This window comes from Terrapene carolina, unplaced genomic scaffold (assembly GCF_002925995.2).
Source record: "Terrapene carolina triunguis isolate 2854851 unplaced genomic scaffold, T_m_triunguis-2.0 Scaffold210, whole genome shotgun sequence".
Classification (NCBI taxonomy): domain Eukaryota; kingdom Metazoa; phylum Chordata; order Testudines; family Emydidae; genus Terrapene; species Terrapene triunguis.
The window spans coordinates 45,121,877-45,145,094 of record NW_020664561.1 but is presented as its reverse complement, the minus strand read 5'-3'; the positions used below and the strand labels follow the sequence as shown (position 1 = coordinate 45,145,094).

Below are 23,218 nucleotides of genomic sequence, written 5' to 3'. Positions count from 1 at the left end.
TTAGTAAATAACTGTAGTATTTCCTAGTGAAGTATAATTCCAATGTTAGTTTGTTTGCTTGCCTCCTATGTTGTTGAATTCGAGACCTTATGGATATCAGCATTATTAGATATTTTGATTTTTATCACAAGGTAACTAATTACATATAAAAGTCAAAAACTTTGAAACTTTACCCAATTCCTAGGGCTCCAGGCTCAAGGCCTAACCCTCTTAATTTAGGCATCCCCACCCTTTCCCAGTTCTTAGGGCTCCAGGCGAAAAGCACCTAACTTTACTCCTCCGTGGGCTCCAGGCTCTACTCCTCCGTGGGCTCCGGCCAAATACCCTTTCCCTGTGGACTCAGAGCAAACACCCTTTCCCTGTGGACTCAGGGCTTAATCTTTTGCAGGTTTATGGGGTCTTTTACCAGTGAAAGAGCCTTACACAGTAATATACTACATAACCTCTATTTATTAACAATCACCAAAAACAGACTACACACGCTACACATACAGTGCTCACCACTCCTCATAAGACAGATGAACTTTTTTTGATGGCCAGTCAGGATCAGGTCCATCCGGGGGAATCCAGTTTCTGCACGGTGTCATTGGCAGAGTGTTGAGGTCTGGCAGCTTTGATCTTTGGGGCTGTGTCTTGGGGTTGGTTCCCAAAGAAGTTCCTTTTGGACCCCAGTTTATATAGTGATATTTGAGTCCTTTTTAGCTATACCTTAACCAACCAGTATACTAAAATTTTACTAACCAATCCTAACATAGTGTAACAAAATTCTCTAACCAATCCTATCCCACCACCATAATTAATTTACGCCTAGAAAAATTAATTATATAACAGACAGAAACAATTAAAGAACCAGACAGCGATCGTACAGATAAACAATAGGGAAGTGGGGACCATAATGACAGAACAATAAAGAAATGAGGATTTCACAACTACAACTATTGATAAGTGATTTCTTGACAGACAGGATGCTATCAAACTAAGTTTTCTTTAACCATCTTTAGATCTATTTCTTTATCTGGTATGACTGATCTGTGAGTCATTCATAGTCTAAAAATGTCCTGTACGTTATTTATTTGTGTTGTGGAAGTGCTCAAATGCCCCAACCACATTGTGCTGGGTCTGCATATGCACATCGGAAGCCATGAAACACGACTGAAAAAGCCTACTATCTAAGAAGACAGTTGAGGGAGAGGGATACAATTAAATATATACATTTTTAGTTATGCATTATATATATTCTTTCAAAATAATGAATAAAAATATCTCTTCTATCCCAACTGTCTGCCCTTTTTTTGTGGGCTTCTCAGAGGTGAGTCTTGAGATGAGGGTAATGGCCCTCCTAAAAAAAAAAAAAAATCCATATGTCAGGGTTTGCTTAGGTTTTTAGGATCTTCCATTTATAACAGCGATAATTACTTAACAGAGAGCATTGCACGGAATTAATGACAGCCTAGGTTTAATGACCCTTGGTTATGTCTCAGTCCATCAGCTTTTCCCATCTGGCCATCAATCCCATGGAAATGCCCTGCACCTCCATTATTATTGCTTAGGTAGATGACAGTTCTGCTGCAACCAATGCCTTATTTCTTCCAATGAGAGAATCTTACAGCTAATACTTTCTTTCTTCTCACTTTAGTTATCTGCAGTATTACCAAGACACTTTACACAACTGGTACCCCAAATGATGAGGCTGTTGGCTGTAGATTTGCCTAGGACTACACCTTCAGGGTCCAAGACCCAGCTCCTCAAAGGTATTTAGGCACCTATCTGCTTCTTTAGGCACCCGAGTTCACCATTTAGGCACCAGTGCCACCTAATCCTGTAGGTGCCTAATTCCCACCAGCATTTGCAAAGCTGCCTAAGCCTGATGCCACTCCACAACTAATGAGCAGCTCAAGCCAAAGCCTCAGAGGCCTCAAAGCAGAATTCTCTGCAGAATTCTCAATTCTGTAAGGTCTCCAGTGTAGCCGCTCTCCTGCCGGCATAATTAAATGACCGCAGTGAGCGGCGTTAGCTATGTTGGCAGGAACATAGTGCTGTCCACACCAGCACGTTTGCCAGTGAAATTAATGTCGGTCAGGGGAGTATTTATTTTTCACACCCCTGACCAACAAGTTTTACCGACAAAAGTGGTAGTATAGACAAAGCCCTAGACAGGGGATCATCTGTCTCTCCAGCAAGGCCTGATCCCATAGGTGTGCTCTGAGCACGCCTAAGACAGGGTTGCCACCTGGCTGGTTTTGTACTGCCTTGCAACAAAAACAAAAAACAAACTTGGGACATGGCAGAGTGCTTTGCAATTCACACCCCCAGTAGTCCAGATGGTGGTGTCGTTTTAAGATAAGATACAAAAAAAGATAAAATAATATTAAAAATACATAATCAGGAGTGGCCAAACTTACCGAACCTCTGAGCCACATACAATAATCTTCAGACGTTCAAGAGCCGCAAGAGAGACACACCTGCCCCATGGGGCAGCTCCTACCAGGGTTTGTGGCTTCTGTCCTGATGCCCCCTCCCTTCCCCCCGCTGGGCTAAAACCCTTAGACCCCACCTCCCTGAAGAGCAGAAGCTCCTAGTCCCACGACCCCGCTGCATGGCAGAAGCCCTGAGCTCCCCCCTGCCCAGTAGGTGGAGAATGGGTGGGGGACTGAGCGTGAGGGCCTCCGGGAGCCACACTTTAACTGTGAAAGAGCCACATGTGGCTCATGAGCCACAGTTTGGCCACACCTGACATGTATTGTGGGCAGGTTGTGGTGTTGGGTGGGAGAGGTTGTGTCGGTGTGTGTGTATTTTGTTGGGTTTTTTTGTAACATGGTTCTCTATTACTAAAAAAAAATTTTAATTACCTAGTTTAGTAATAATTAATCGGCACTGGGTCCTTTCAGTTGGTTGAGGATGGAAGGCCAGTGGTGGCTGCTATTTGTTAGTGTGTGTGGGGGGGGGCAATCAGTGGCTGGGTTATATTGGGAGGGTGGGGGTGGTGGCCAGTGGCTGGGTTATATTGGGGGTGGGGAGTGGCGGCCAGTGGCTGGGTTATATTGGGGGGGGTGGCCGGGTGTTGCGGGGCGGGGGCAGTTCCGACTAAGAACTGATACTTGTCAGATCCTGCAGCAGTAGGGCCAGATGCAGGCCAGGTGAAGGGACAACACAACACCCACATAAGAGTTAGCCGGGGCACAGGGACATGTAGGGTGAGTGTGAGAGAGGCAAGCAGCAGTGTCAGGGCAGGAAACTAGCGCAGAGGGGTGCCAGTGAGAGACATTAACTGAGCTTGGCCTGGAAGCCTGCAAGCATCAATTTGCTTGGAATACTGACTGGACTGGAGAGGCACTAGGCCCGTAGAGCCTTGTCTCTCAGCTAGGGTTACCATATGTCTGGGTTTCCCCGGACATGTCCGGCTTTTGGGTCTTTAAATAGCCGTCCGGGGGGAATTTGTAAAAAGCTAAAAATGTCCGGGATTTCCCCCGGACGGCTATTTAAAGACCCAAAAGCGCTGACAGGGCAGCCGCGCTGGGGGAACCGTGGCAAGCCGGTGCCGCCGGCGCCGCTCACCTTCCCTCCCTGGGCCCTGGGGCAGCGCGCAGCTGAGCTCCCGGCGTGGCGGCGCCAGCCCACGGGGCCCCCCTCCTGGCCGGCAGGAGCCTGCAGAGCGCAGCCCTCCCCCTGCCCCGGCACACAGAGAGGCAGGGAGGTCTCACTCCCCGAGTGCTGCAGCGGGGCGGGGCCTGTAGACTCCGGCAGCAGGCAGCTGTCGCCAGGCAGAGAGCCCCCCCCACCCTTGTCCCCCTCCCCTCGACCCGACCCTAGGAAGGGGCCAGAGGGACTGGGAGGGACCTGCCTGCTGGATGCTTCCTGGGAGCCGCTCCAGGTAAGCACTGCTGGGCTCACCTGACCCCCTGGCAGGTCCCTCTGGGGGGGCTCCCCTCAGACCCACTGCCCTCAGGCCCCACCCTGACCCTGTTCCCTCAGCCTCCCCCGCAGTCCCCCCTGTACCCCCACCCTCAACCAACTGCCCTCAGCCCCCCTGACCCTGTTCCCTCTGCCTCCCCCACAGTCCCTCCCCCCGATCATTTCACCCGACCCACTGCCCTCAGCCCCCACCCTGACCCTGTTCCCCCTGTACCTCCCACCCCGAACCCACTGCCCTCAGTCCCTGCCCCCATTCCAACAGCCTCCCCCACAGTCCCCCTGCTCCCCGCAACCCACTGCCCTCAGCCTTGCCCTACCCCAAATCTCTTCTTCAGCCTCCCCCGTCATCCCACCCCCATCGCTCCCCCTGCTGTCCCACCCCCTCAACTTCCCCCCATTCCAGTCCTGCTCCCCTCTGTCTCATCCCCTCCAGACCCTGTCCCTCTCCCCAAACCTCCCCAGCCCAGCCCCATTGTCTCCCCCACCCCGCCCCACCCCACTCTACACAGCTCTCTCTACCCTGTCCCATTCATGCTCCCCCCATCCCAGTTCTGTCCCATCCCCCTCAGGCCCCCCAGTCCCAGTCCTGTCCCTCTCAGTTCCTCCACCCTGCTTCCCCTGGTCCATCCCCACACACCCACCGACTCCCTCGACCTCCTTCCCCCCAATCCCACTGCGTGGACCCACCCCCATCCCACTCAGGACATGCATGAAAAAGAAGCAATGGGCTTAAATTGTAGCAAGGGAGATTTAGGTTAGACATTAGGAAAAACTTCCTAACTGTAAAGATAGTTAAGCACTGGACAAATTACCTAGAGAGGTCATGGAATAGCAGTCATTGGAGTTTTTTAAGAGGTTAGACAAACACCTGTCAAGGATGGTCTAGTTGTTATTACTCAGTCCTGCCTCAGTGCAGGGGTTTGACTAGATGACCTGTTGATGTCCCTTCCAGTCCTACATTTCTGTGATTCACACTGAATTGCCTTGTGCCACTGTCTAGTAGTAGTGGCACACAGTTCTCTGACATGCAGGTTTATAAAATTGTAGTTAATATACAGTTTAGAGCATAGCAATTTTAAAGCTCTGCATGTTCAGACCAACTGAGCTGAAAATCGTGATCTTGTATTCAAAACTATTAAGATGTGGGCTGAAATAAAATCAGCATGAATTGCTCAACAATATCAATGGAATCAGCATTGCGCTGCTATATATTGTAAAACATTACAGTGAAATCTTGCAAGTATTACATAGCACTCCACCTTGCCCAAGTGGTAACTAAGCACAACATCTTCCTGTTTCAACATTCTTAACTTGTATCCCTCCTGGAAGTTGTTTTTTTTTCAAACACTGAATGCTGCTAAGTTATGAGTTTTAACAGGTTTTTTTTCTTTTAAACCACAGCACTGAATGTTATTCTAAAATTGTTTTCCAAATATTCTTAAACTCCCAGTTTATCCCCTGCTGATGTTCATTGTGAAAAGTATTGCAGGTCTAATAATAATATTTGGCACTTCTGTAATTCACTGTCCAACATGTGTTTTGTGCCCTCCTCTGGTGGATTTTTAGAGGATAACTGTATAGCTACAGGGAGTTATATCTTGAACTCAAGTAGTAGAAGCTCATGCTTTTAAGTCTGGATGGCTCAGGTTCAATCTTTGGTGACTAGCTATGATGGAGGTTGCTACACTTATAATCCCTTTAATCAGAAGTTCTGAATATGCTTTGTTGTGGGCAGAACTAGCCTACAGTTAAGCAACCGAAAATTTAGAATGGGAAGTGTTGAAATGTTGGGAAGCCTTATAATTTTGCCAATCTGGAACGAACATCCCATCTGAGGGATGGGGGCGGGGAGAGAGGAGAGTGAGACAGTACCAGGAAACTGGGACAAGGAATCCAGAGTGGTAGTGGGGGGCAGTTGAAATCAGATGAGGAGCTGGGGCGGGTTAGACAGCAATAGGCTAGACATAGACTGGAGGGGACGGGGAAGAAGGGTCTTTGACTACTAGAGACCACTCCGTTCTCCGAACATTTGATTCGCGGGAAGCAGGGGAGGGGGAAGAGTAGGGGACGAAGCGTTCAGGGGAAGGGGCGGAGTTGGGGCGGGGACTTTGGGGAAGGGGCGGAGTTGGGGCAGGACCGGGGGCCCTTGGAGTGTCCTCTTTTTCCAGGACTGCAATATGGTAACCCTACTCTCAGCTGTCCTTCCACAGGAACCCAAACAATTACCACTGTCGCTCACTTTGAATTGTAACTGTTAAGCTTCTGTACTTAGAGTATCTGCAACCTTTGCCTTTCTTGCCAACCCTAGTAAAATACCCTTTCATTCAGCCATGAGTCTGAGTGGTTATTTGAGCCCACTAGGGCTAATGCCTACAAGACCGAGCTGCTGAAGCACTTTCAGTGCTCGCCTCCAAGTCATGGTACTGCTGCCACGCTCCTGGCACCTTAGGGGTTTGGTGTACTCCAGCACTAAGCAGATATAATAATTAGAGAGCTTTCGAACATGAGCAGGGGCTGGAGAGAAAGAGCGATGGTCTCGACTGCTAGAGCATGGGCTACCTAAGCAGTTGACCTGGCTTCGGTGCCTGCCTCCAGGAGAGTGTTCACTGCTGAGGTTCCCAATTAGAGAGAGGCACTTACCTCAGGCACAAGGAAGGAGACCAGGTCAGCTGCTTAGGCACCTAAGCCCCTCTCTGTGTGACTCTTCTTGGCATTTCACTCCTGGTTAGCTTAGGAGTCACCCCATTCACCTTGTTGGCTTCTGAAAATCCCTTCCTTAGGCACCTAACTCTCACCATGCATTGTAAGGGAGCCCAGGTGCTTTGCTGGGCTATGAGGATTCCACTGGGCGGGACACCACCTAGGAATTAAACATTATAACACTGACCGGAGCAACGCCTCAGTACCTTGGAGGTTCTGGGCCCCAGACTATAGCTGTAGTTTTGAGAGTAAATGAAACTCCCAGTAAAGTCAACGGGAGTCGCTTGCAAGGAGCAGCTGCAAAAAATCAGGTTCCAAGTAGTGCTCAGGAAGTAAGTGGGAAATCACTGACACATTTTTCACAAAGGAAATAGTTGGGTGGGAGCAGGAACGAGAGGGCATGTTAACAGATATGTCAACATTCATGAAAATATATCTGTTTAAAAAAAAAAAAAAGGTTTTCATGGTTCCAATGATGGTTGTCCTTGTTTCCTTGCAATTGATGGGTTCTTTGGCAGGCTTTCTAAAGAAACAAATAAGTTGTAGCTCAGTAGGCAAGAAACCAGCAGAAATTGTTTTAGGTGAAAATGCCTTGCTATGTGGATATTTAAAAGTATGTGAGTTAACATTGGTGCTGACTATATTTCCTTTAACCTCATTAGCAGTTCATCTTGCTTTCCCATGCATGACGCTGGAGCAACTAGTTCACCTTAGTGCCTTCTGGTACGTAATTCATCAAAGTGGCAGACGAGTGCTTGAAGGAAAATGCATGTAAATACTCATTAGGAACCTGACTCACAAAGGCATGAATATTTCTACCCATATCATTAGGTCCCTCAGGATTATAGTAACGCATGTGTGTGAATGAAAATGGACTTAGCTCTGTGTGAAAAATGAGACTATAACACCCCTTGGAAATACCACTACACAAATTGTTTAATTTTTTTTAGTAATTCCATTGAAAAGATTGTTTTGTTTTTTTGTTAAGATTATCTTAATAAAAAAAAATCATTCTTCAGTGGCTGTTTCCACACACAAATCTTCATTAAGATGAAGCTGAGATTGCAGTCAGTTATATGCGGTTTCAGTGGATATTACCTTCCAAGAATGGAAGAGGAAATAAGTAAATAAATAAACCCTCAATTGTTAGAAACCTAGGATGTCCCAATCTATTCTAAGGGCTTGTCTACATTACCCACTGGATCGACAGGCAGCGATCGATCCAGCGGGGGTTGATTTATCACGTCTAGTCTAGACACAATAAATCAACCATCGAGCACTTGTCCATCGACTCTGGTACTCCACCAGGGCGAGAGGCACAGGCGGAGTTGACGGTAGAGTGTCATCTGTCGACTTACTGCAGTGAAGACACCACAGTAAATAGATCTAAGTACGAAGACTTCAGCTACGTTATTCATGTAGCTTAAGTTGTGTAACTTAGATTGATCGCCCCTGCCAGTGTAGACCAGGCCTAACTTTGCTCCATATTGATGCCTTCCTAGCCTGTACCATGTCAAAGATGTGCACCACAGAACATCGCTTTTATAATGTTTTTCATATGTACATGTCTCTGTATTAAGTGTAATGATAATGTCACCACACTAACTTCTGCTCTTTTTGTGCAAGTACGTTAATAGGAATATGAGATTTATGTATGGAGACGTGTGTAATGACATGGATAATTGGCTGCCACAGGGCCAAATCTCATGGGCGCTGAGCACTCCTGTGAGGCACTGAGGCCTAGATCCTCAAAGGTATTTAGGTGAGTTGGCTGCCTAAACACGTTTCAGTGTCTGGGCCTGAATTCCCTTAGTGGTTTGCAGGATCAGGCCCTTACTTCAGGCCCTTTAGCATGTTATGTTGGAGTTTGTAAATAATAATACAAGTGTCTGTGTGTGTGTTTGTGCACATTATAGGTGTCCATAAAGGAAGCTGTGAATTACCCCAGCCACCTTTACTTACATTGGTAGTATGTTGCTCCACAAATACAGTATATTCCTGATTATCCAAATAGTGTGGGGGAGATGGACATGGATTTTATTCGGATAATCAGGAGTTTGCATAATTGAGAGGACAGGAGCCATTCAGCCCCAGGATTTCCTCCCTTGCCTCCGGGAGCTTGATGTTGTTGTCCTCCTAGTAATGCCCCTCGGGGGTCTCTGTTATCCAAATTTCCACATTATCTGAGTCCCTTTCTTGTCCCCCACCATGAGAGAGCTGCCTTCTGCAGCATGTGTCCCCCTTGCTGAGGGACAAGTAAGGGATTCGGATGATGCAGAGTTTCAAATAATAGGATTTCAGATAAATGGGGATATACTATAGACCCATTGATTTCAGTGAGGCTACACATTGTGAGTAAGGGTGGCAGAATCTGGCTCTGTACAGTTACAATTAAAACAATCTAGCTTTTATGGTCTGTGATCAAAAGTAACTGGCTGGCTATGGTAGACCTGGATAGCTAAGGCTATCTATTAGGGCACTGCTGGGAGTGCAGGGTGCAGGTAGTTTGGGTGCCTGGCTTGAGAAGTGTAACTTTGACTTTGCAGTTCCTGGCATTCTAATCTTGGGGCAGTTTGTGCGGATGGTGGTGGGTTATTTTGTTTTTTCACTTTACCATTTTCGAAAAGCACTATTATATCAGACCACTGATACACGCCTGCAACCGTAACTCCATCTTAATAAGGGTTTTGAGGGAGATTTCCTTAGTTTGGTCATTGGACTGGGGAATGGAAGAGGCTAGGTAAGGGGGTGGGGGAGCTTTGTCACCCTGGCTTCCTGAAGCCAGCAGGAAGGGACTCTCACTAATCTACACCTTCTGTGAATCTTGGGAGGGGAGCCTCTCTCTTGTAGGCCTTATAAGATGCACAAGAGTATGGGAATCAACTGCTGGGAGAGCCATGTGGTCTGGTGAGGAATCTCACAAGCCTTTATAATCCTTATGATTGTTAGGGTCCCCAAACTTCCCCCCTCACAGGCCTTGAGGTTTGTGGTTCCCGCATGAGCCCTAAGACCTATGGGGTGACTGTAAGTCAGGGAGCGGGGCTACAGGGAGCTCTGGGGAGAGTGTATTTGTGCTCATGGCTTTTAGGGAGGGGGCTGCACGGAGCAGTGAGGGCAAGGCAGGAGAGCTTAGCACTGCAGAAGGAAGGAAGGGGAAAGTACCTTCCCTGGCTTATGCAACAGATGAATCTCCTGTTGTTTACAGCAATGGGATTCCCTGCTGATGAACCACAGGTGGCTTGTTGAAAAAGGTAGTGAAGTGCTAATTCTAATGCTTCCTGCTTGACTTCTCCCCCTGCTCCTGAGTATCCCTCTCCTCACCTGGATCCTGTGCTCCTGGCAGCACCCCCTCCCCCAAACATCCATGCCTCACCTAATCCTCATTTCTCCCCAAGGCCCTGTTCTCCCCCTCATTAGCCCCAGCCAGAGACTTGTTGCCTCTCAGGTCTTCATGCACCTGTGTCCTCTCTCCTACACTCCACCCCCTAGAAACCTCATGACTTGGGGGTGAAGCCTGCCAGTTGAAGGAGGAGTCCAGGTGTGGAAGGTGCTCATGAGCATGTAGGAGTCATTGTGGGGTGCACCAGCATCTTTCCTCCCTGAGGAACCTCCTGTTGTTCATCAGAGAGGAACCACAGAGCATGATCAGAGAACCTCTTGAGGTCCACGAGGTGGGAGATGGATGGGAGTGGAGCTTGAGGGGCAGGGGAAGGAGATCAATGGGGGCATTTCCCACTTCCTGCAGGAAGGGAGAAGCCCCCATTGAGTCTCCTCAGCCCCAGCTCAGGAAGCTGACCAGGCTCTTTGAGTTCTCCCCCTTGCCTCCACAAACCTGTATGAGGATCCTCAGCCCCTTTGCAGGTTGGTTGTAAGGACAAAGTCTCATTTCCGTTGACAAGCCTTCCAAGTCATGGAGTTAGGCAGTGTGAGCTCTGTCTGTGTAAGGAAAGGGCTAGAGACAAATTTGTTAAACACGGCCAGCTTAGGTCTCCAGCATTTGTGTGATGAGCTGTGCACTAAGGTCACCAGAACTGATATTCCTTAGCAGTGTTACTAAAGCCAATGTTAATTGCTCTGGTAATTTGAATTTAATCATCTACATTTTGCTCCGGGGCTCTAGATCTCAGCTAAGGGAATCCATACAAGTCGGTTAACGTGCCTTTTTTGCTATAAAGTGGGAAACAGACAAATATCATTAGAATATGTCTGGACTTGTGCTTAACAGCTCTAGTTTAGGGTTTCATAGTTCAGGAACAAGTTGTTAGACTTGCTTCAGATTTTATAGGAAAAAAAGCTAATTTACATGTTTTGAGAACAATATAGATAAAAGGTGGGGCTGAAATCAGGTTTATAACAGAAACTCAGTTGCTCTCTTAACTATGACACAATGGCTGTCACTGTTAATGACTCAGTGCTTGGTGCATCTTCTCATGTACAGCTGTAAAATGTAACATTACAGTTAACAAAGTTATTATCATTTTATTGGCACCACTTACTATAGGAAATTTTGCTATCATGATTCAAAATTTCTTCATTTTCTGAGACATTTCTAATGTCACTGCACTTGTAACAGTGACTGTTGGAGATGGTGCTAATTGATAATTTAGTACATAGAGAATTTGCATATCTCTTGCAAAAATCAGGTATAGTTATTTAATAGAATTTATTTACTGATTTCTAGAATACTCATTTCTGAGTACAGAATCTGAGATGTGATACAAATTTTAAACAAAGTTTAAAACAAAACTGTGCCCAGTGCCCACAAGAACCAGAAGCTCTTACTAAGAAAAGAATTAAAACCAGAAAGGAAGAGCTGGTGCACCATAGACAGTACAATGTTGTGCTGACCTAAATAGAAAGACTTAGCATTGAACCTTGGGAATCTGATGGACATCATCAGAGACGATGATCCATAGACAAGCTCCCTGGTTAAAAACGGCCTTATCCCCAGAGGGGAACTTGGGATGGTGACCTCAGTTTTCTTGGAGAGACAGAGGGATATGCTAAAGTACTTCGGACCAGCATTATGCTCTTTGGAAATGTAGGGTCAAATCCAGCCCAGGACAGCACAGCAAATGGAAGGAGACATGTAGGCTACTGCATTCTCCTTAATCGAGGAGAGACAATCTAGAACAGTTCAACAAATCGTGAATGATGCTGCAAGATATCATCATTCCACAGGAGCCTATTTAAGGGCCGCATCATGAAACAGTCCTGTCTTCTTAGTACAGTATATTATCACTGCACCTTGTTGCATACTGTGTATTTGATTATCTTTAGCTTTCCTTCTTTCTTTTTCTTAATTCTCCTGTTAAACAATGGGATAAGATGTATTTACAGATTGATAATGATGGTTTATACATCTTTTAATAACCTGGCTTATTTTCATGGAAGTTTGTGGTTTTCCTCTCTCTTCCATTGCCTTGTAAACACACATTGTATGGATGTACTCCATCTCCTGTTACTGTGTATCTTTTGAAGATGACTTGAAAGACAATCTAGAAAAAGTGCAAAGCACTAGTTATCAGTGCAATTGTAAAATATGTGTATGCATTAAAGACAAAGAAATGTATTAATAAAGCACTATGATAATCTTGACAGTGATTTTGTTTAAAACGAGTGTAGTTACATGCTGTACCTGTATAACATTAATGCTGCAGATGACAACCCAAGGGAGACAATTTGCTGACATTTGGCACCAGAGAAACCTGATTAAAATATTATTTCCATTCACCAAAGCAATGTTTTAAGTAACAGAATCTGTTATAACATATAAAAATGTTAATAGAAAACAATTACCTATCCGAGAGGGTGTTTGGAAAGCACTCTGAGATCCTTGTACTAAAAGGTGCAATGTATGAGTAAACTAATTAGTAATAATTATTTTATTGCCTAGTGGATGAAAAAGTGATTGCAGTTAATTTTGAAGTGTTTATTTCTTTGCAGCCTTTGAAAATGCACTGCAAGAGTTGTGCACTGGTAACCAGTTCTGGACACCTTTTGGGAAGCAAACAAGGCAACAGAATCGACCAGACTGAGTGTGTAATACGAATGAACGATGCACCCACTCGAGGTTATGGAAAAGATGTTGGAAACAAAACTAGCCTTCGAGTCATTGCACATTCTAGTATCCAGAGAATTCTGCGAAACCGCAATGAACTGTTAAATATGAGTCAAGGTACTGTGTTTATCTTCTGGGGTCCCAGCAGCTATATGAGAAGAGATGGAAAAGGTTTGGTTTATAATAATCTGCAATTGATGAATCAGATACTACCTCAATTAAAAGTATATATGGTTTCTCGGCACAAGATGCTTCAATTTGACGACCTCTTCAAACGGGAAACTGGCAAAGACAGGTGAGGAAATTTATGAGGGTACATTTGGGGAAATTTGCATAGCTGCAGAATAATGGCGTTTACACTCATCAGTTTCAGATTAACTCAGACGGAACATCATGCCCGTTAAATGTGCTTGTGGTTGTAATATGAATTTACATGCTAAATAACACTTAGCTTTTGTAACTTAAATCCAAAATGTGTATCAAAATCATGTGCATTGAATAGTTGTCCATTAACTCATAACACTAAAAACAGTGTGTTGTATACAATTAAGCAAGGGAATTGCAGAAAGAAACAGCCAGGAGATAGACACTGTGTTTTAAATCTCACTTTGGGCTAATAAACCTGAAAACAGTTTTTTACTGGTTTTGAAAAATCAGAATTGATAGGTTTTACTTTCATATGGAGGAAATGCTACTGTTCTGTGAATTATAATGGCTACTTACTGAATTTAAGCATTCTTGAACGTTGCTGCTGTAAAGCTTCCTGTAAAACAAATACTCACTTTTTTCATATATTAGTTGCTTCTGAACAGTTCATCTTCCATTTACAGCTTGGAAAAAAAGAAATTGTTATTATAGTTAGTCTCATAAAGATGTATCTGTAACTTATAGACTGATCTTCAAATGAAATTTTTAATAAGTGACCCACTGCAGGACTGGAGTATTTATATGCATAATGTAGGTAAATGGGCTTTTAAGCCAAGGACTTTCTCAAGAAAAATACATTTGTTTTTATTTCTATGAATTCATTATATTTGTACACACTAAATATGCAGCAGTAAAAATGGTACAAGGTCCCCACTTTGATACAAATGAAGAGGTGAGTACACAGTGCAGTAAGTCATTGTGAACAGTTTTCCTCACCTAGAAACTTACTGCAAAGTCCAGCCCATGCAGCTGGTCTTAGTACTGGGGCAACCACAGGGGATGTGGGGGATGTGTCCTGTCTTCCAGGCTGCAGGGCAGGGGCAGAGGCAGAGCCACTCCATGGCAGACTATTACACCCTATTGGCTGAAGGGACCGTCTTTTGGTTCTGTGTTTGTACAGCACCTAGTATAATGGGGGCATGGTCCATGACGGGGGCACCTAGGCGTTACCACAATACAGATAATAAATAATAATGATAGGTAGCTGTCCATGCCCTTTACAAGCCCACACTGTAAGGTAAAGGACCACTGCAACCAAGATACAATGTATCCTCTGGCCCCAGCCTACCTTGTGCATTGCTACCTAAGAGTCCCCCATAGGCTAGGGCTCTGCACAGGGGATGCAGTACTGCCCCCTAAATCTTGCCTCTCCTACACTGGCTCCACTGTCAGGGAATCCTCAGTGGCTCTGGAGGTGTGGACCGGCCTTGCCGGTATAAGCATAATGTAACTATGTCTAGGCCTACTTGTTAAAGATCCTCTCACGTTCACCTTAGAGGCCTCTCTTCATTCACTGTAATTGCAGTGGGAAACGACAGCTGGGGGGCGGCTCTACCAGCACAGAAAAAACTCTTCCCTTTCCTAGTTTGCTCAGCCAGAGCAGAGAAGAAGGGGAATCTGACAATCCCCAGGGAATTGTGCATTTAACACTTTTTTGGAGGATGTATGGAATTAGCTGCATCCCCAGTATTCAGGGGAGTGAAACTTAACAGCAAGTGTAATGAAGCATCACTGTGGGCTAGATGGGGCATTTAGGCTCACGCTCTGCCTATCGGGCAGTGCAGTGCTGTATCCTCCCAGTCACAATACCTCCCCTGACCCCCTCTTGCTCTAGAGAAAGTAAGATGTAGCACCCCTTTTTGAGATGCAGGATACGTCTTGCCCTGCTGTCTGGCCAGCTCTGCTGGCTACACACGGGGGAGGGTGGAATCATGCCTCCTCACTTGCAGTGGGGATATCCTGCACGCAGCAGGGATCTGAGCAGGCTCTTTGTGTGCACAGAGTGAGGGCTTTTTACACCTCTGCAGTCACATCTGATCAGAGCTCCGTCTTGTCCTGTAGGAGAAGTGAAAACCTCCTGAAGGAATTTTGTCCTTTAATTACCCTATAGCTGAGTTTATTGGGAGCCCAGTTCTGGGCACCCTCAGCTCCCAGTGGGAACCAAGGGCACTCGGATCCTTAGCATTCGGTCTTACAAACAGGTTCTGTTGGTAAGAAGAAGGTGCACACGCCACTGTACAAGAAATGCTCCTTTAGAGGACACCTCTGACCTACTTGAAGGACTAAGAAGATTAAAACAAGAGATGAAAATAAATGAAAAGGCAGCAGAAAGGAAGGAGGAAGGAAGATGAAAGGAAATATGGGCAGGAAGGAATTTGTAGAAAAAAAAGTCAATTACAGAGCTGTGGGTGCAGGAACAGAAGATGGTGTAACCCAGAATGTTCTCTACTCAGTGTACTTTTTTTTTTCTATTGAGTACTACTGAGTTATTGACTGCAAAAAACAAAGGGGGAGAAATCTGATTGCAAGGAAGCAATAATCAAGCCATCCATTTCTGTCTTTAGTGTTATGAGAAAAAGGATAATTGGATGTATTGTGCTTTATAAAAAAAGGACTGATTTTTAAAACTGAAGGAAAACCTTCAGAAAATGTCACCAATGAAATAGTATGGCAAATGACAGAGGCTGCAGAGCAATATACTTTGATATTACAAAGTAACTGTACTTGAAAATAACTTTGTAATTGAATAAGGGTACATTAAGAAAATATGATTCAGAACCAATATTACAGTAATTAGATAAAGGAAGCGTAAATGAAATAACTTCAGGAAGAGTATTTCCATAGAGATTATAAATGAGATTTTGGTGGAGCAGAAAGGCCTTTAATTGTAATTTAGTGTGCACTACAGAATTATCAGCACAGTGTGTTAGTTCATCATATAAAAGAATATCTGATAATTCCCCCTAATAAGCACATGACAGCTCTTCGTATTCTTTCATTACAGCTGATTAGAAGTAAAAACAGTAGATATTCTTTTGTTGGACTCTTGTTAAAATCTTTTATGAAAAGGCAAGACAATGTAACCCTATTTCTATACTGTAATACTGCAGAGGTGGCATTTAGAGAGATGGAAGCATTAACAGTGGTACTTGAACAGGTTTTCAGATTTAAATTCTTTATGCTCATTGATTGTCTTTTATTTAAAGTTTGTTTAAATTCCTTTATTTTTCCTATTTATTGAAACCTCGAGAGTTACAGTAACTAACATAATAATTGTCTAACCTAAAAGGGCCAGACCCTTCTGACAAATGCCCTGGGTTTTCTGAGCTGTGCAAACCCTAGACGTTGGGGGAATCTTGTCTGTTGAGAACAATCTATTTCCCCCAAATCTCTCACTTCTGTGCCATGCAAACAAATTCTCCCCCTTGAGTCCTTATCCCTTCCTCCTCCACCTCTGAGCTGGAAAATTATTATTTGTATTGCAATAATGCCTACAGGCCCCAACTGAGATTAGGGCCCCATTGTGCTAGATGCTGCCTATACACATAGTGAGAAACCACTCCCTGCCCCAAAGCGCTTACACTTTAAATAGACATGGCAGAACATAGGGTAGGAGAAAGGAAGTATTACTATCCCCATTTTACAGATGAGGACCCGAGGCACAGGAAATTAAAGGTCAGATTGAGGAACAATTCCTCATATGAGCAGTCCCATTGATTTTTGCACCAGTAAACTTTAATGTAAATCGGCCTACCAATATGAGTAAGGGGCTTGGAATCTTGCCTTAAGTGACTTGCCCAATGAGACACAAGAAGTCATTGGTAGAGCCAGGAATTTGACCCCAATCTCTTGAGTCCCCAGCCAGTGCCTTAACTAGAAGACTGTCCTCCTTCTGCGATAATCTTCATGATCAACTGCTGGTGGAGTGAGGTGTGGGATGGCACGGATGGACTACAGCAGTCCCAACCTGATACACATCAGAGGTGGTGGTAAAGTGTTGTTTAAAACACTCCCCCTATGCCAGAAGCCATAGAATGCTAGAAAATGGGCCCTGATAGCTGTGGAATTTTAGCTGGAGAGAGATTGACTTTTCATGGCATGAAATTCTCTGCCCAAATACCATGATGATGGGAGCATACATGGATGGAAGGAAGGGCTGCTGTCTTTATTGTTCTCCCATAGTGGACAAGTCCATTCCTGAGGTGAGTCAAGTAGACTAATTTATGCTAGCCATTGGCCTCCTCATCAATAGTAAGGGGTTGAGGCTAATAGATGGCATAAATGGTTCCTTGGAAGCCTCAGTAATGAACCTGTAAGTCAAATAGACACCCAAGAGTGGAATCAGCTATGCCCCTTTTAAAGACTGTCCCCAGTTTACAGATGTTCAGTTAGCCAGGGAGGAGCCAGCCACATTAGGATATCTGGGTTACTCCTCAAATGGAATCCCACATTGTTGTTCAAAGATCCCAGATGCCATTAATGACACTCAGGCTAGGTGGAGTCAGAGTCTCTGATCTTGTGCAAGAGGTGTCATGTTATGGCTAATGGATGGCAATGGCTTTAGTCACTGAAGAAAGGAGATTCCCTGCTAAGAATCACAATTAAAATTCTCAGGCATGGAACACAGAGTGGCTGAGACATGTCCACAGACCAGCACTTGCAAAAGCTCATTTTGGCTGGATTGAGCTCCTGGGGGCAAATCCTGGTCCCACTGAAATTCTGTGCCTGTCTACATAGCTCTTGGCAGCGAGCCTCTGGGGTCAACAGATCTGGGCTAGTGCTAAAAATAGCTGTGCAGAAAATACTTTGAAGTTGCTTGCAGGGCCGGCTCCAGGGTTTTGGCCGCCCCAAGCAGCCAAAACAAAACAAACAAACAAACAAACAAAAAAGCCGCAATCGCGATCTAAAAAAAGCCGCGATCGCGACCTGCCGCGGCAATTCGGCGGGAGGTCCTTCACTCCCAGGCGGAGTGAGGGACCGTCCGCCGAACTGCCGCCGAATACCTGGAACTGCCGCCCCTGTCCGGAACGGCCGCCCCAAGCACCTGCTTGAGAAGCTGGTGCCTGGAGCCGGCCCTGGTTGCTTGGGTGGGGACGTGCTCGGGTCCCACAGCCACAACTTCAAAGCACTGTCTACACAGCTATTTTTAGAGCACTAGTGCAAGCCCTGAGCTGGGAGGCTTGCTGCCACAGGCTGTGTAGACATACATAATGGGACCAGCTCTAAATGGCATCCTGTGTCACCATGCATTTGGGTGATGGCTTCCATTAAGCAATTATCGATACAGGGTATTTTTCTGGTAGTTAACTAGTATCAGAATATAAACACAGGTTTGGAGGCTACAGTTGCTTAAGATAAATGTCACAAAAATATTAATGTTTCTGTGCCCAAAATTAATGACAGCAAAAGAGGTGTTGGTTGCCCAATTTTCATAACCTTTCACAAGAATGGAGAAAACTGCCCAGAAATTACTTTAGATATTTCAAGAATGATTTGTCACCCTGGAAACTTAATTATGTTTTTACTTTTAGGAAGATATCCAACACTTGGCTTAGCACAGGATGGTTCACAATGACTATCGCATTAGAACTCTGTGACAGGATAAATGTTTATGGCATGGTGCCACCAGATTTCTGCAGGTAAGATGTATTTTGGAAGCATTATTTGCTAGCCAGGTTGAACATTGGAGATAAATATTGAAATCTTTAATTTTGTTTCCAAGAAATATGTCTACAGTCCTCTTGAAGCAATTAATTAACATGTCCCAGGATCTGGTTCAAGAAACAACAAACAGCATTTAATTCTGGTATATAAAATATTAAATGTTTTTATTCTTACAGTGGGAGAATTAATCCATCTTGTTGGTGTCTTTTAGCCTTTGAATATTTATCAGCTAAAACTAATGCAATAATTGGCATGAAATTAATCTGGAAAATATTAGTTTCAATCCTCCTCTGAAGGGATTTTTCATTATAGAAGGAGGGAAGCTCTGACAGTTTGACTAGTTTCTAAACTGAACGATTTATGAAACCAAAATTAAGATCCCGGTTCCCCTGACATGGAAGCCCTACACATCTGGAACACTGGCCACCTACATTGCCCCCTCAAAATCTGAATTTGCACATGTAAAATGGATGATTACTCTTGCTATTAGCTATCTTGTGCATGCAAATGTGGTTTGCAGGTGAAAGAGGCAGCACTCAGATTTTTTCCAGTGAAACTGGCTAGTGTTAGAAAGTTTGGTACAGAACATAAAAACATAAAAACATAAGAACAGCCGTACTGGGTCAGACCAAAGGTCCATCTAGCCCAGTATCCTGTCTTCCAACAGTGCCCAATGCCAGGTGCCCCAGAGGGAGTGAACCTAACAGGTAATGATCAAGTGATCTCTCTCCTGCCATCCATCTCCACCCTTTGACAAACAGAGTCTAGGGACACCATTCCTTACCCATCGTGGCTAATAGCCATTAATGGACTTAACCTCCATGAATTTATCCAGTTCTCTTTTAAACACTGTTATAGTCCTAGCCTTCACAACCTCCTCAGGTAAGGAGTTCCACAAGTTGACTGTGCGGTAACAGGTGTAAGTTCAATGAGAGGTAACTTGCTACAAAAATCAATACTGAGCCATTTCACAACTACAGTTTATCTTGGGCCACATTCAGTGTTCATATGCAACAAGGGGAAGGGATTCAGTACAACTTTTCATCGCTCACTCCCCATTTGAACTAGTGGGTACTTCATTGAATTTTCTGCTGCAAACTCACTGACTTCACTGAAGTCAGGTTTATCAGTAAAATAACTTTCAGTGGCAAGGAAAGCAAGATTACAGAGCTGCGTTGGCTCATTGTATCATGGAGGTAGAGTTTCTTTTGTTTTAATTCTTTTGAGCATTAAAAATGACCATTCAAGACCTTGCATTTGTGCTGACCATGAAGAAGTAGCAGCTTATTGACAGGATCTTTACCATAGGCAATGTCAACACCAAATTGTATGTGGTGAGAATCTTTATGTATTTCTAACAGAACATTAATGACTGTAACTTGGGCTGTCCCTACCAGAGCTCCTAAATTTCACAAAGAGCTCTTCAAGGAAAGCATCAGACGAGATCAGATACTACGGATATCATAAACAACTTCCATTACACTCCGCCTACTTGAGCTCTCCTGCCAATTCAATTGGATAAGACCTTCTTCACTTCCTACTCTAAAACTGTAAAGTTCCTGGCACCATTATAATGGCTGCCATGTCCTATCCCAGAAGTGGTTGCATTCTGGCGGTAAGTGAAGCAATCCTTATGAATTTATAAGTCATAAATCTGCGTACTACTGTAATTCAGTGTAAAGCAAGGCAACCCCTTTGAAGGAAAGATTAAGTCTGCTTTGTTGGGGTACATGCATATAGGTAAAAAAAAAGGGGCAATCCCTGGTCCAGAGAGCTTAACATCTTCACTGTGACCGTGTGTAAAATGTTCATAAGAATTAATGTACTGTAACAAAGTGGCATAATATTAAATTATAAGATACTATAATATTGATATTTGATTTAGTTAGGGATTGGTTCTGCTTTAAGCAGGGGGTTGGACTAGATGACCTCCTGAGGTCCCTTCCAACCCTGATATTCTATGATTCTCTACTGTTTATATAAGAACATAAGAATGGCCATATTGGGTCAGACCAATGGCCCATCTATCCAGTATCCGGTCTTCTGGCAGTGGCTGGTGCCAGATGCTTCAAAGGGAATAAACAGAACAGGGCAATCATCAAATGATCCAGTCCCAGCTTCTGGCAGTCAGAGGTTTAGTCACACCAAGAGCAGGGGGTTATGTCCCTGACCATCATGGCTAATAGCCATTGATGGACCTATCGTCCATGAATTTATCTAATTCTTCTTTGAACCCAGTTATACTTTTGGCCTTCACAACATCCCCTGGCAACCTTTAACCTGTTACTGAGTGACCAGAGAGATTGAAGTGTTCTCCTACTGGTTTTTGAATGTTACGATTCCTGATGTCAGATTTGTGTCCATTTATTCTTTTGCGTAGAGACTGTCCGGTTTGGCCAATGTACGTGGCAGAGGGGCATTGCTGGCACATGATGGCATATATCACATTGGTAGATGTGCAGGTGAATGAGCCCGCCACGCCATCAGGGCAACTCCCACCTTTTCATGTTCTCTGTATGTGTATATATATCTCCTTATTATTTGTTCTATTCTATGCATCCAATGAAGTGGTCTGTAGCCCACAAAAGCTTATGCTCAAATAAAATAAAAATAAATTTGTTAGTCTCTAAGGTGCCACAAGTACTCCTGTTCTCCTTGTCCACATGTGTGTTGACCCCCTCAAAGAATTCTAATAGATTGGTGAGGCATGATTTCCCTTTACAAAAGCCATGTGGACTCTTCCCCAATTTATCATGTTCATCTATGTGTCTGAAAATTCTGTTCTTTACTATAGTTTATTTTTTTTTTTTTTTTTTTTACAAAATTGGTGTTACATTAGCTATTTTCCAGTTATCTGGTACAGAGGCTGATTTAAGTGACAGATTACATACCAAAGATAGTAGTTCTGCAGTGTCATATCTGAGTTTCTTTGGAACTCTTGGGGTGAATACCATCTGGTCCTGGTGACTTGTTACTGTTTAATGTATCAGTTTGTTCCAAAAACTCCTCTATTGACACCTCAAGCTGGGACAGTTCCTCAGATTTGTCACCTAAAAGCAATGATTCAGGTGTGGGACTCTTGCTCACATCCTCTGCAGTGAAGAGCAATACAAAGAATTCATTTAGCTTCTCCGCAATGGCCTTATCGTCCTTGAGTGCTCCGTTAGCACCTCAATCACTCAGTGGCCCCACTGATTGTTTGGCAGGCTCCCTGCTTCTGATGTACTTTAAAAACATTCGCTGTTTAGGTTTTGTTTCTTTTGCTAATTGCTCTTCAAATCCATTTTTTGGCTGCCTAATTATACTTTTACACTTGACTTGCCTGAGTTTATGCTCCTTTCTATTTTCCTCAGTAGGATTTGACTTCCAATTTTTAAAATATGTCTTTTTGTCTCTAACCGTCTCTTTTACTCTGTTTAACCACGGTGTCATTTTTTGGTCCTCTTACTTTTTTTTTTTTTTTTTAATTTAGGGTAATATAGTTTTAGCCTCTTTTATATACATGGTTAATATTTATAGTTCAGTGAACAAATTATGGTACAGCGGTTCATTTACCTGCTCATAAAGATGGGAAAAAGTAGTTTAATAAGCAGTAGAATTTAATCTATCCTTATTAAAGGGCACAGCCTACATCTGTGCTGTAGAGACTAACTCTGGGGAAGGTCATCTACAAAGGCCCTTGAGAAGAACCCAGTGCTCCCATAAATACAACCTGAACTGTCTGATTTGTCCTTAGTCTGCTCATTAAATAATAAAATATTGTAGCAAATAAAGCGTGATTCTTATTTTCCAATAAATGGTTACAAAATACAGTATAGTGCCATTAACTATTGTCTACTACTAGAAATGTGTACAAAAGGCTGGACTTTAGAGTTGTGTTCCTGTGGTACATTAGGAACAATGTATTTTAGGTCCAACACAGTATAAATTTGCAATAAAGTATGTTTTCATTATTTTCCAGATTAAAATCCTTCGAATGTATTGCTGATTATTTAGTTGAATAGCAAATACAAATATATTAAAATTGAATGTCTAATATTCATATTTATATTCAGAATTAAAATAAAACCAAATTTACAATTCCTCTTACCCATTTTTTAAAGTATTAATTAGCAGAGTAATGATCACTGTCATGGAACTAAATTAATATCACATCTGTAATGTGAAGGACATTTCAGAGGAATCATAAATATTACACAGTTGTTTCTATAAAAATTATTAGCTTAAGATAAGTAACCAAACTTCTTTCTACCAGGACAGAGGGAAACAAATTCTGTTTGAAGGAATTTTTCCTCAGAATGAGAAGATTTTCATTGTCAACATGAACAACACTTAGGTGTATAAATCATTTTGTACATTTACTAAATTTAATATTTACGTGTGTTGGTAGTTGCAATTGAAAGTGGAATGGTTGACCTGAGTATTGTGATTTTCTGGTGTTATGCAATAGATCCATATGTAAGATAGAATAGTTCACCTTAGTCATAATATTACTGGATTTTATCAAAAGCGAAGGGTGTGTCTACACTGCAATTAAACACCTGCCGCTGGCTCATGTCAGCTGACTTGGACAAAGGGGCTCGTGATAAGGGGATGTTTAACTGCGATGTAGATGCTTGGGCTGGAGCCCGAGCTCTGAGATCCTCCTCTCTTGTGGAGTCCAAGAGCCCGGGC

The 23,218-nt window shown here is 43.7% G+C and overlaps 1 protein-coding gene across 1 annotated transcript in view; it reads left to right on the top strand.

Moving 5' to 3' along the window:
- Nucleotides 1–23,218, top strand: part of LOC112109826 (alpha-N-acetylgalactosaminide alpha-2,6-sialyltransferase 5) — a 94,228-nt gene that overhangs the window by 63,088 nt on the left and 7,922 nt on the right. The window contains exons 3-4 of the mRNA XM_024204501.1: nucleotides 12,559–12,968; nucleotides 18,412–18,519. Of these exons, the coding sequence (XP_024060269.1) occupies nucleotides 12,559–12,968; nucleotides 18,412–18,519 (518 nt within the window). The remainder of the gene's footprint in view (nucleotides 1–12,558; nucleotides 12,969–18,411; nucleotides 18,520–23,218) is intronic.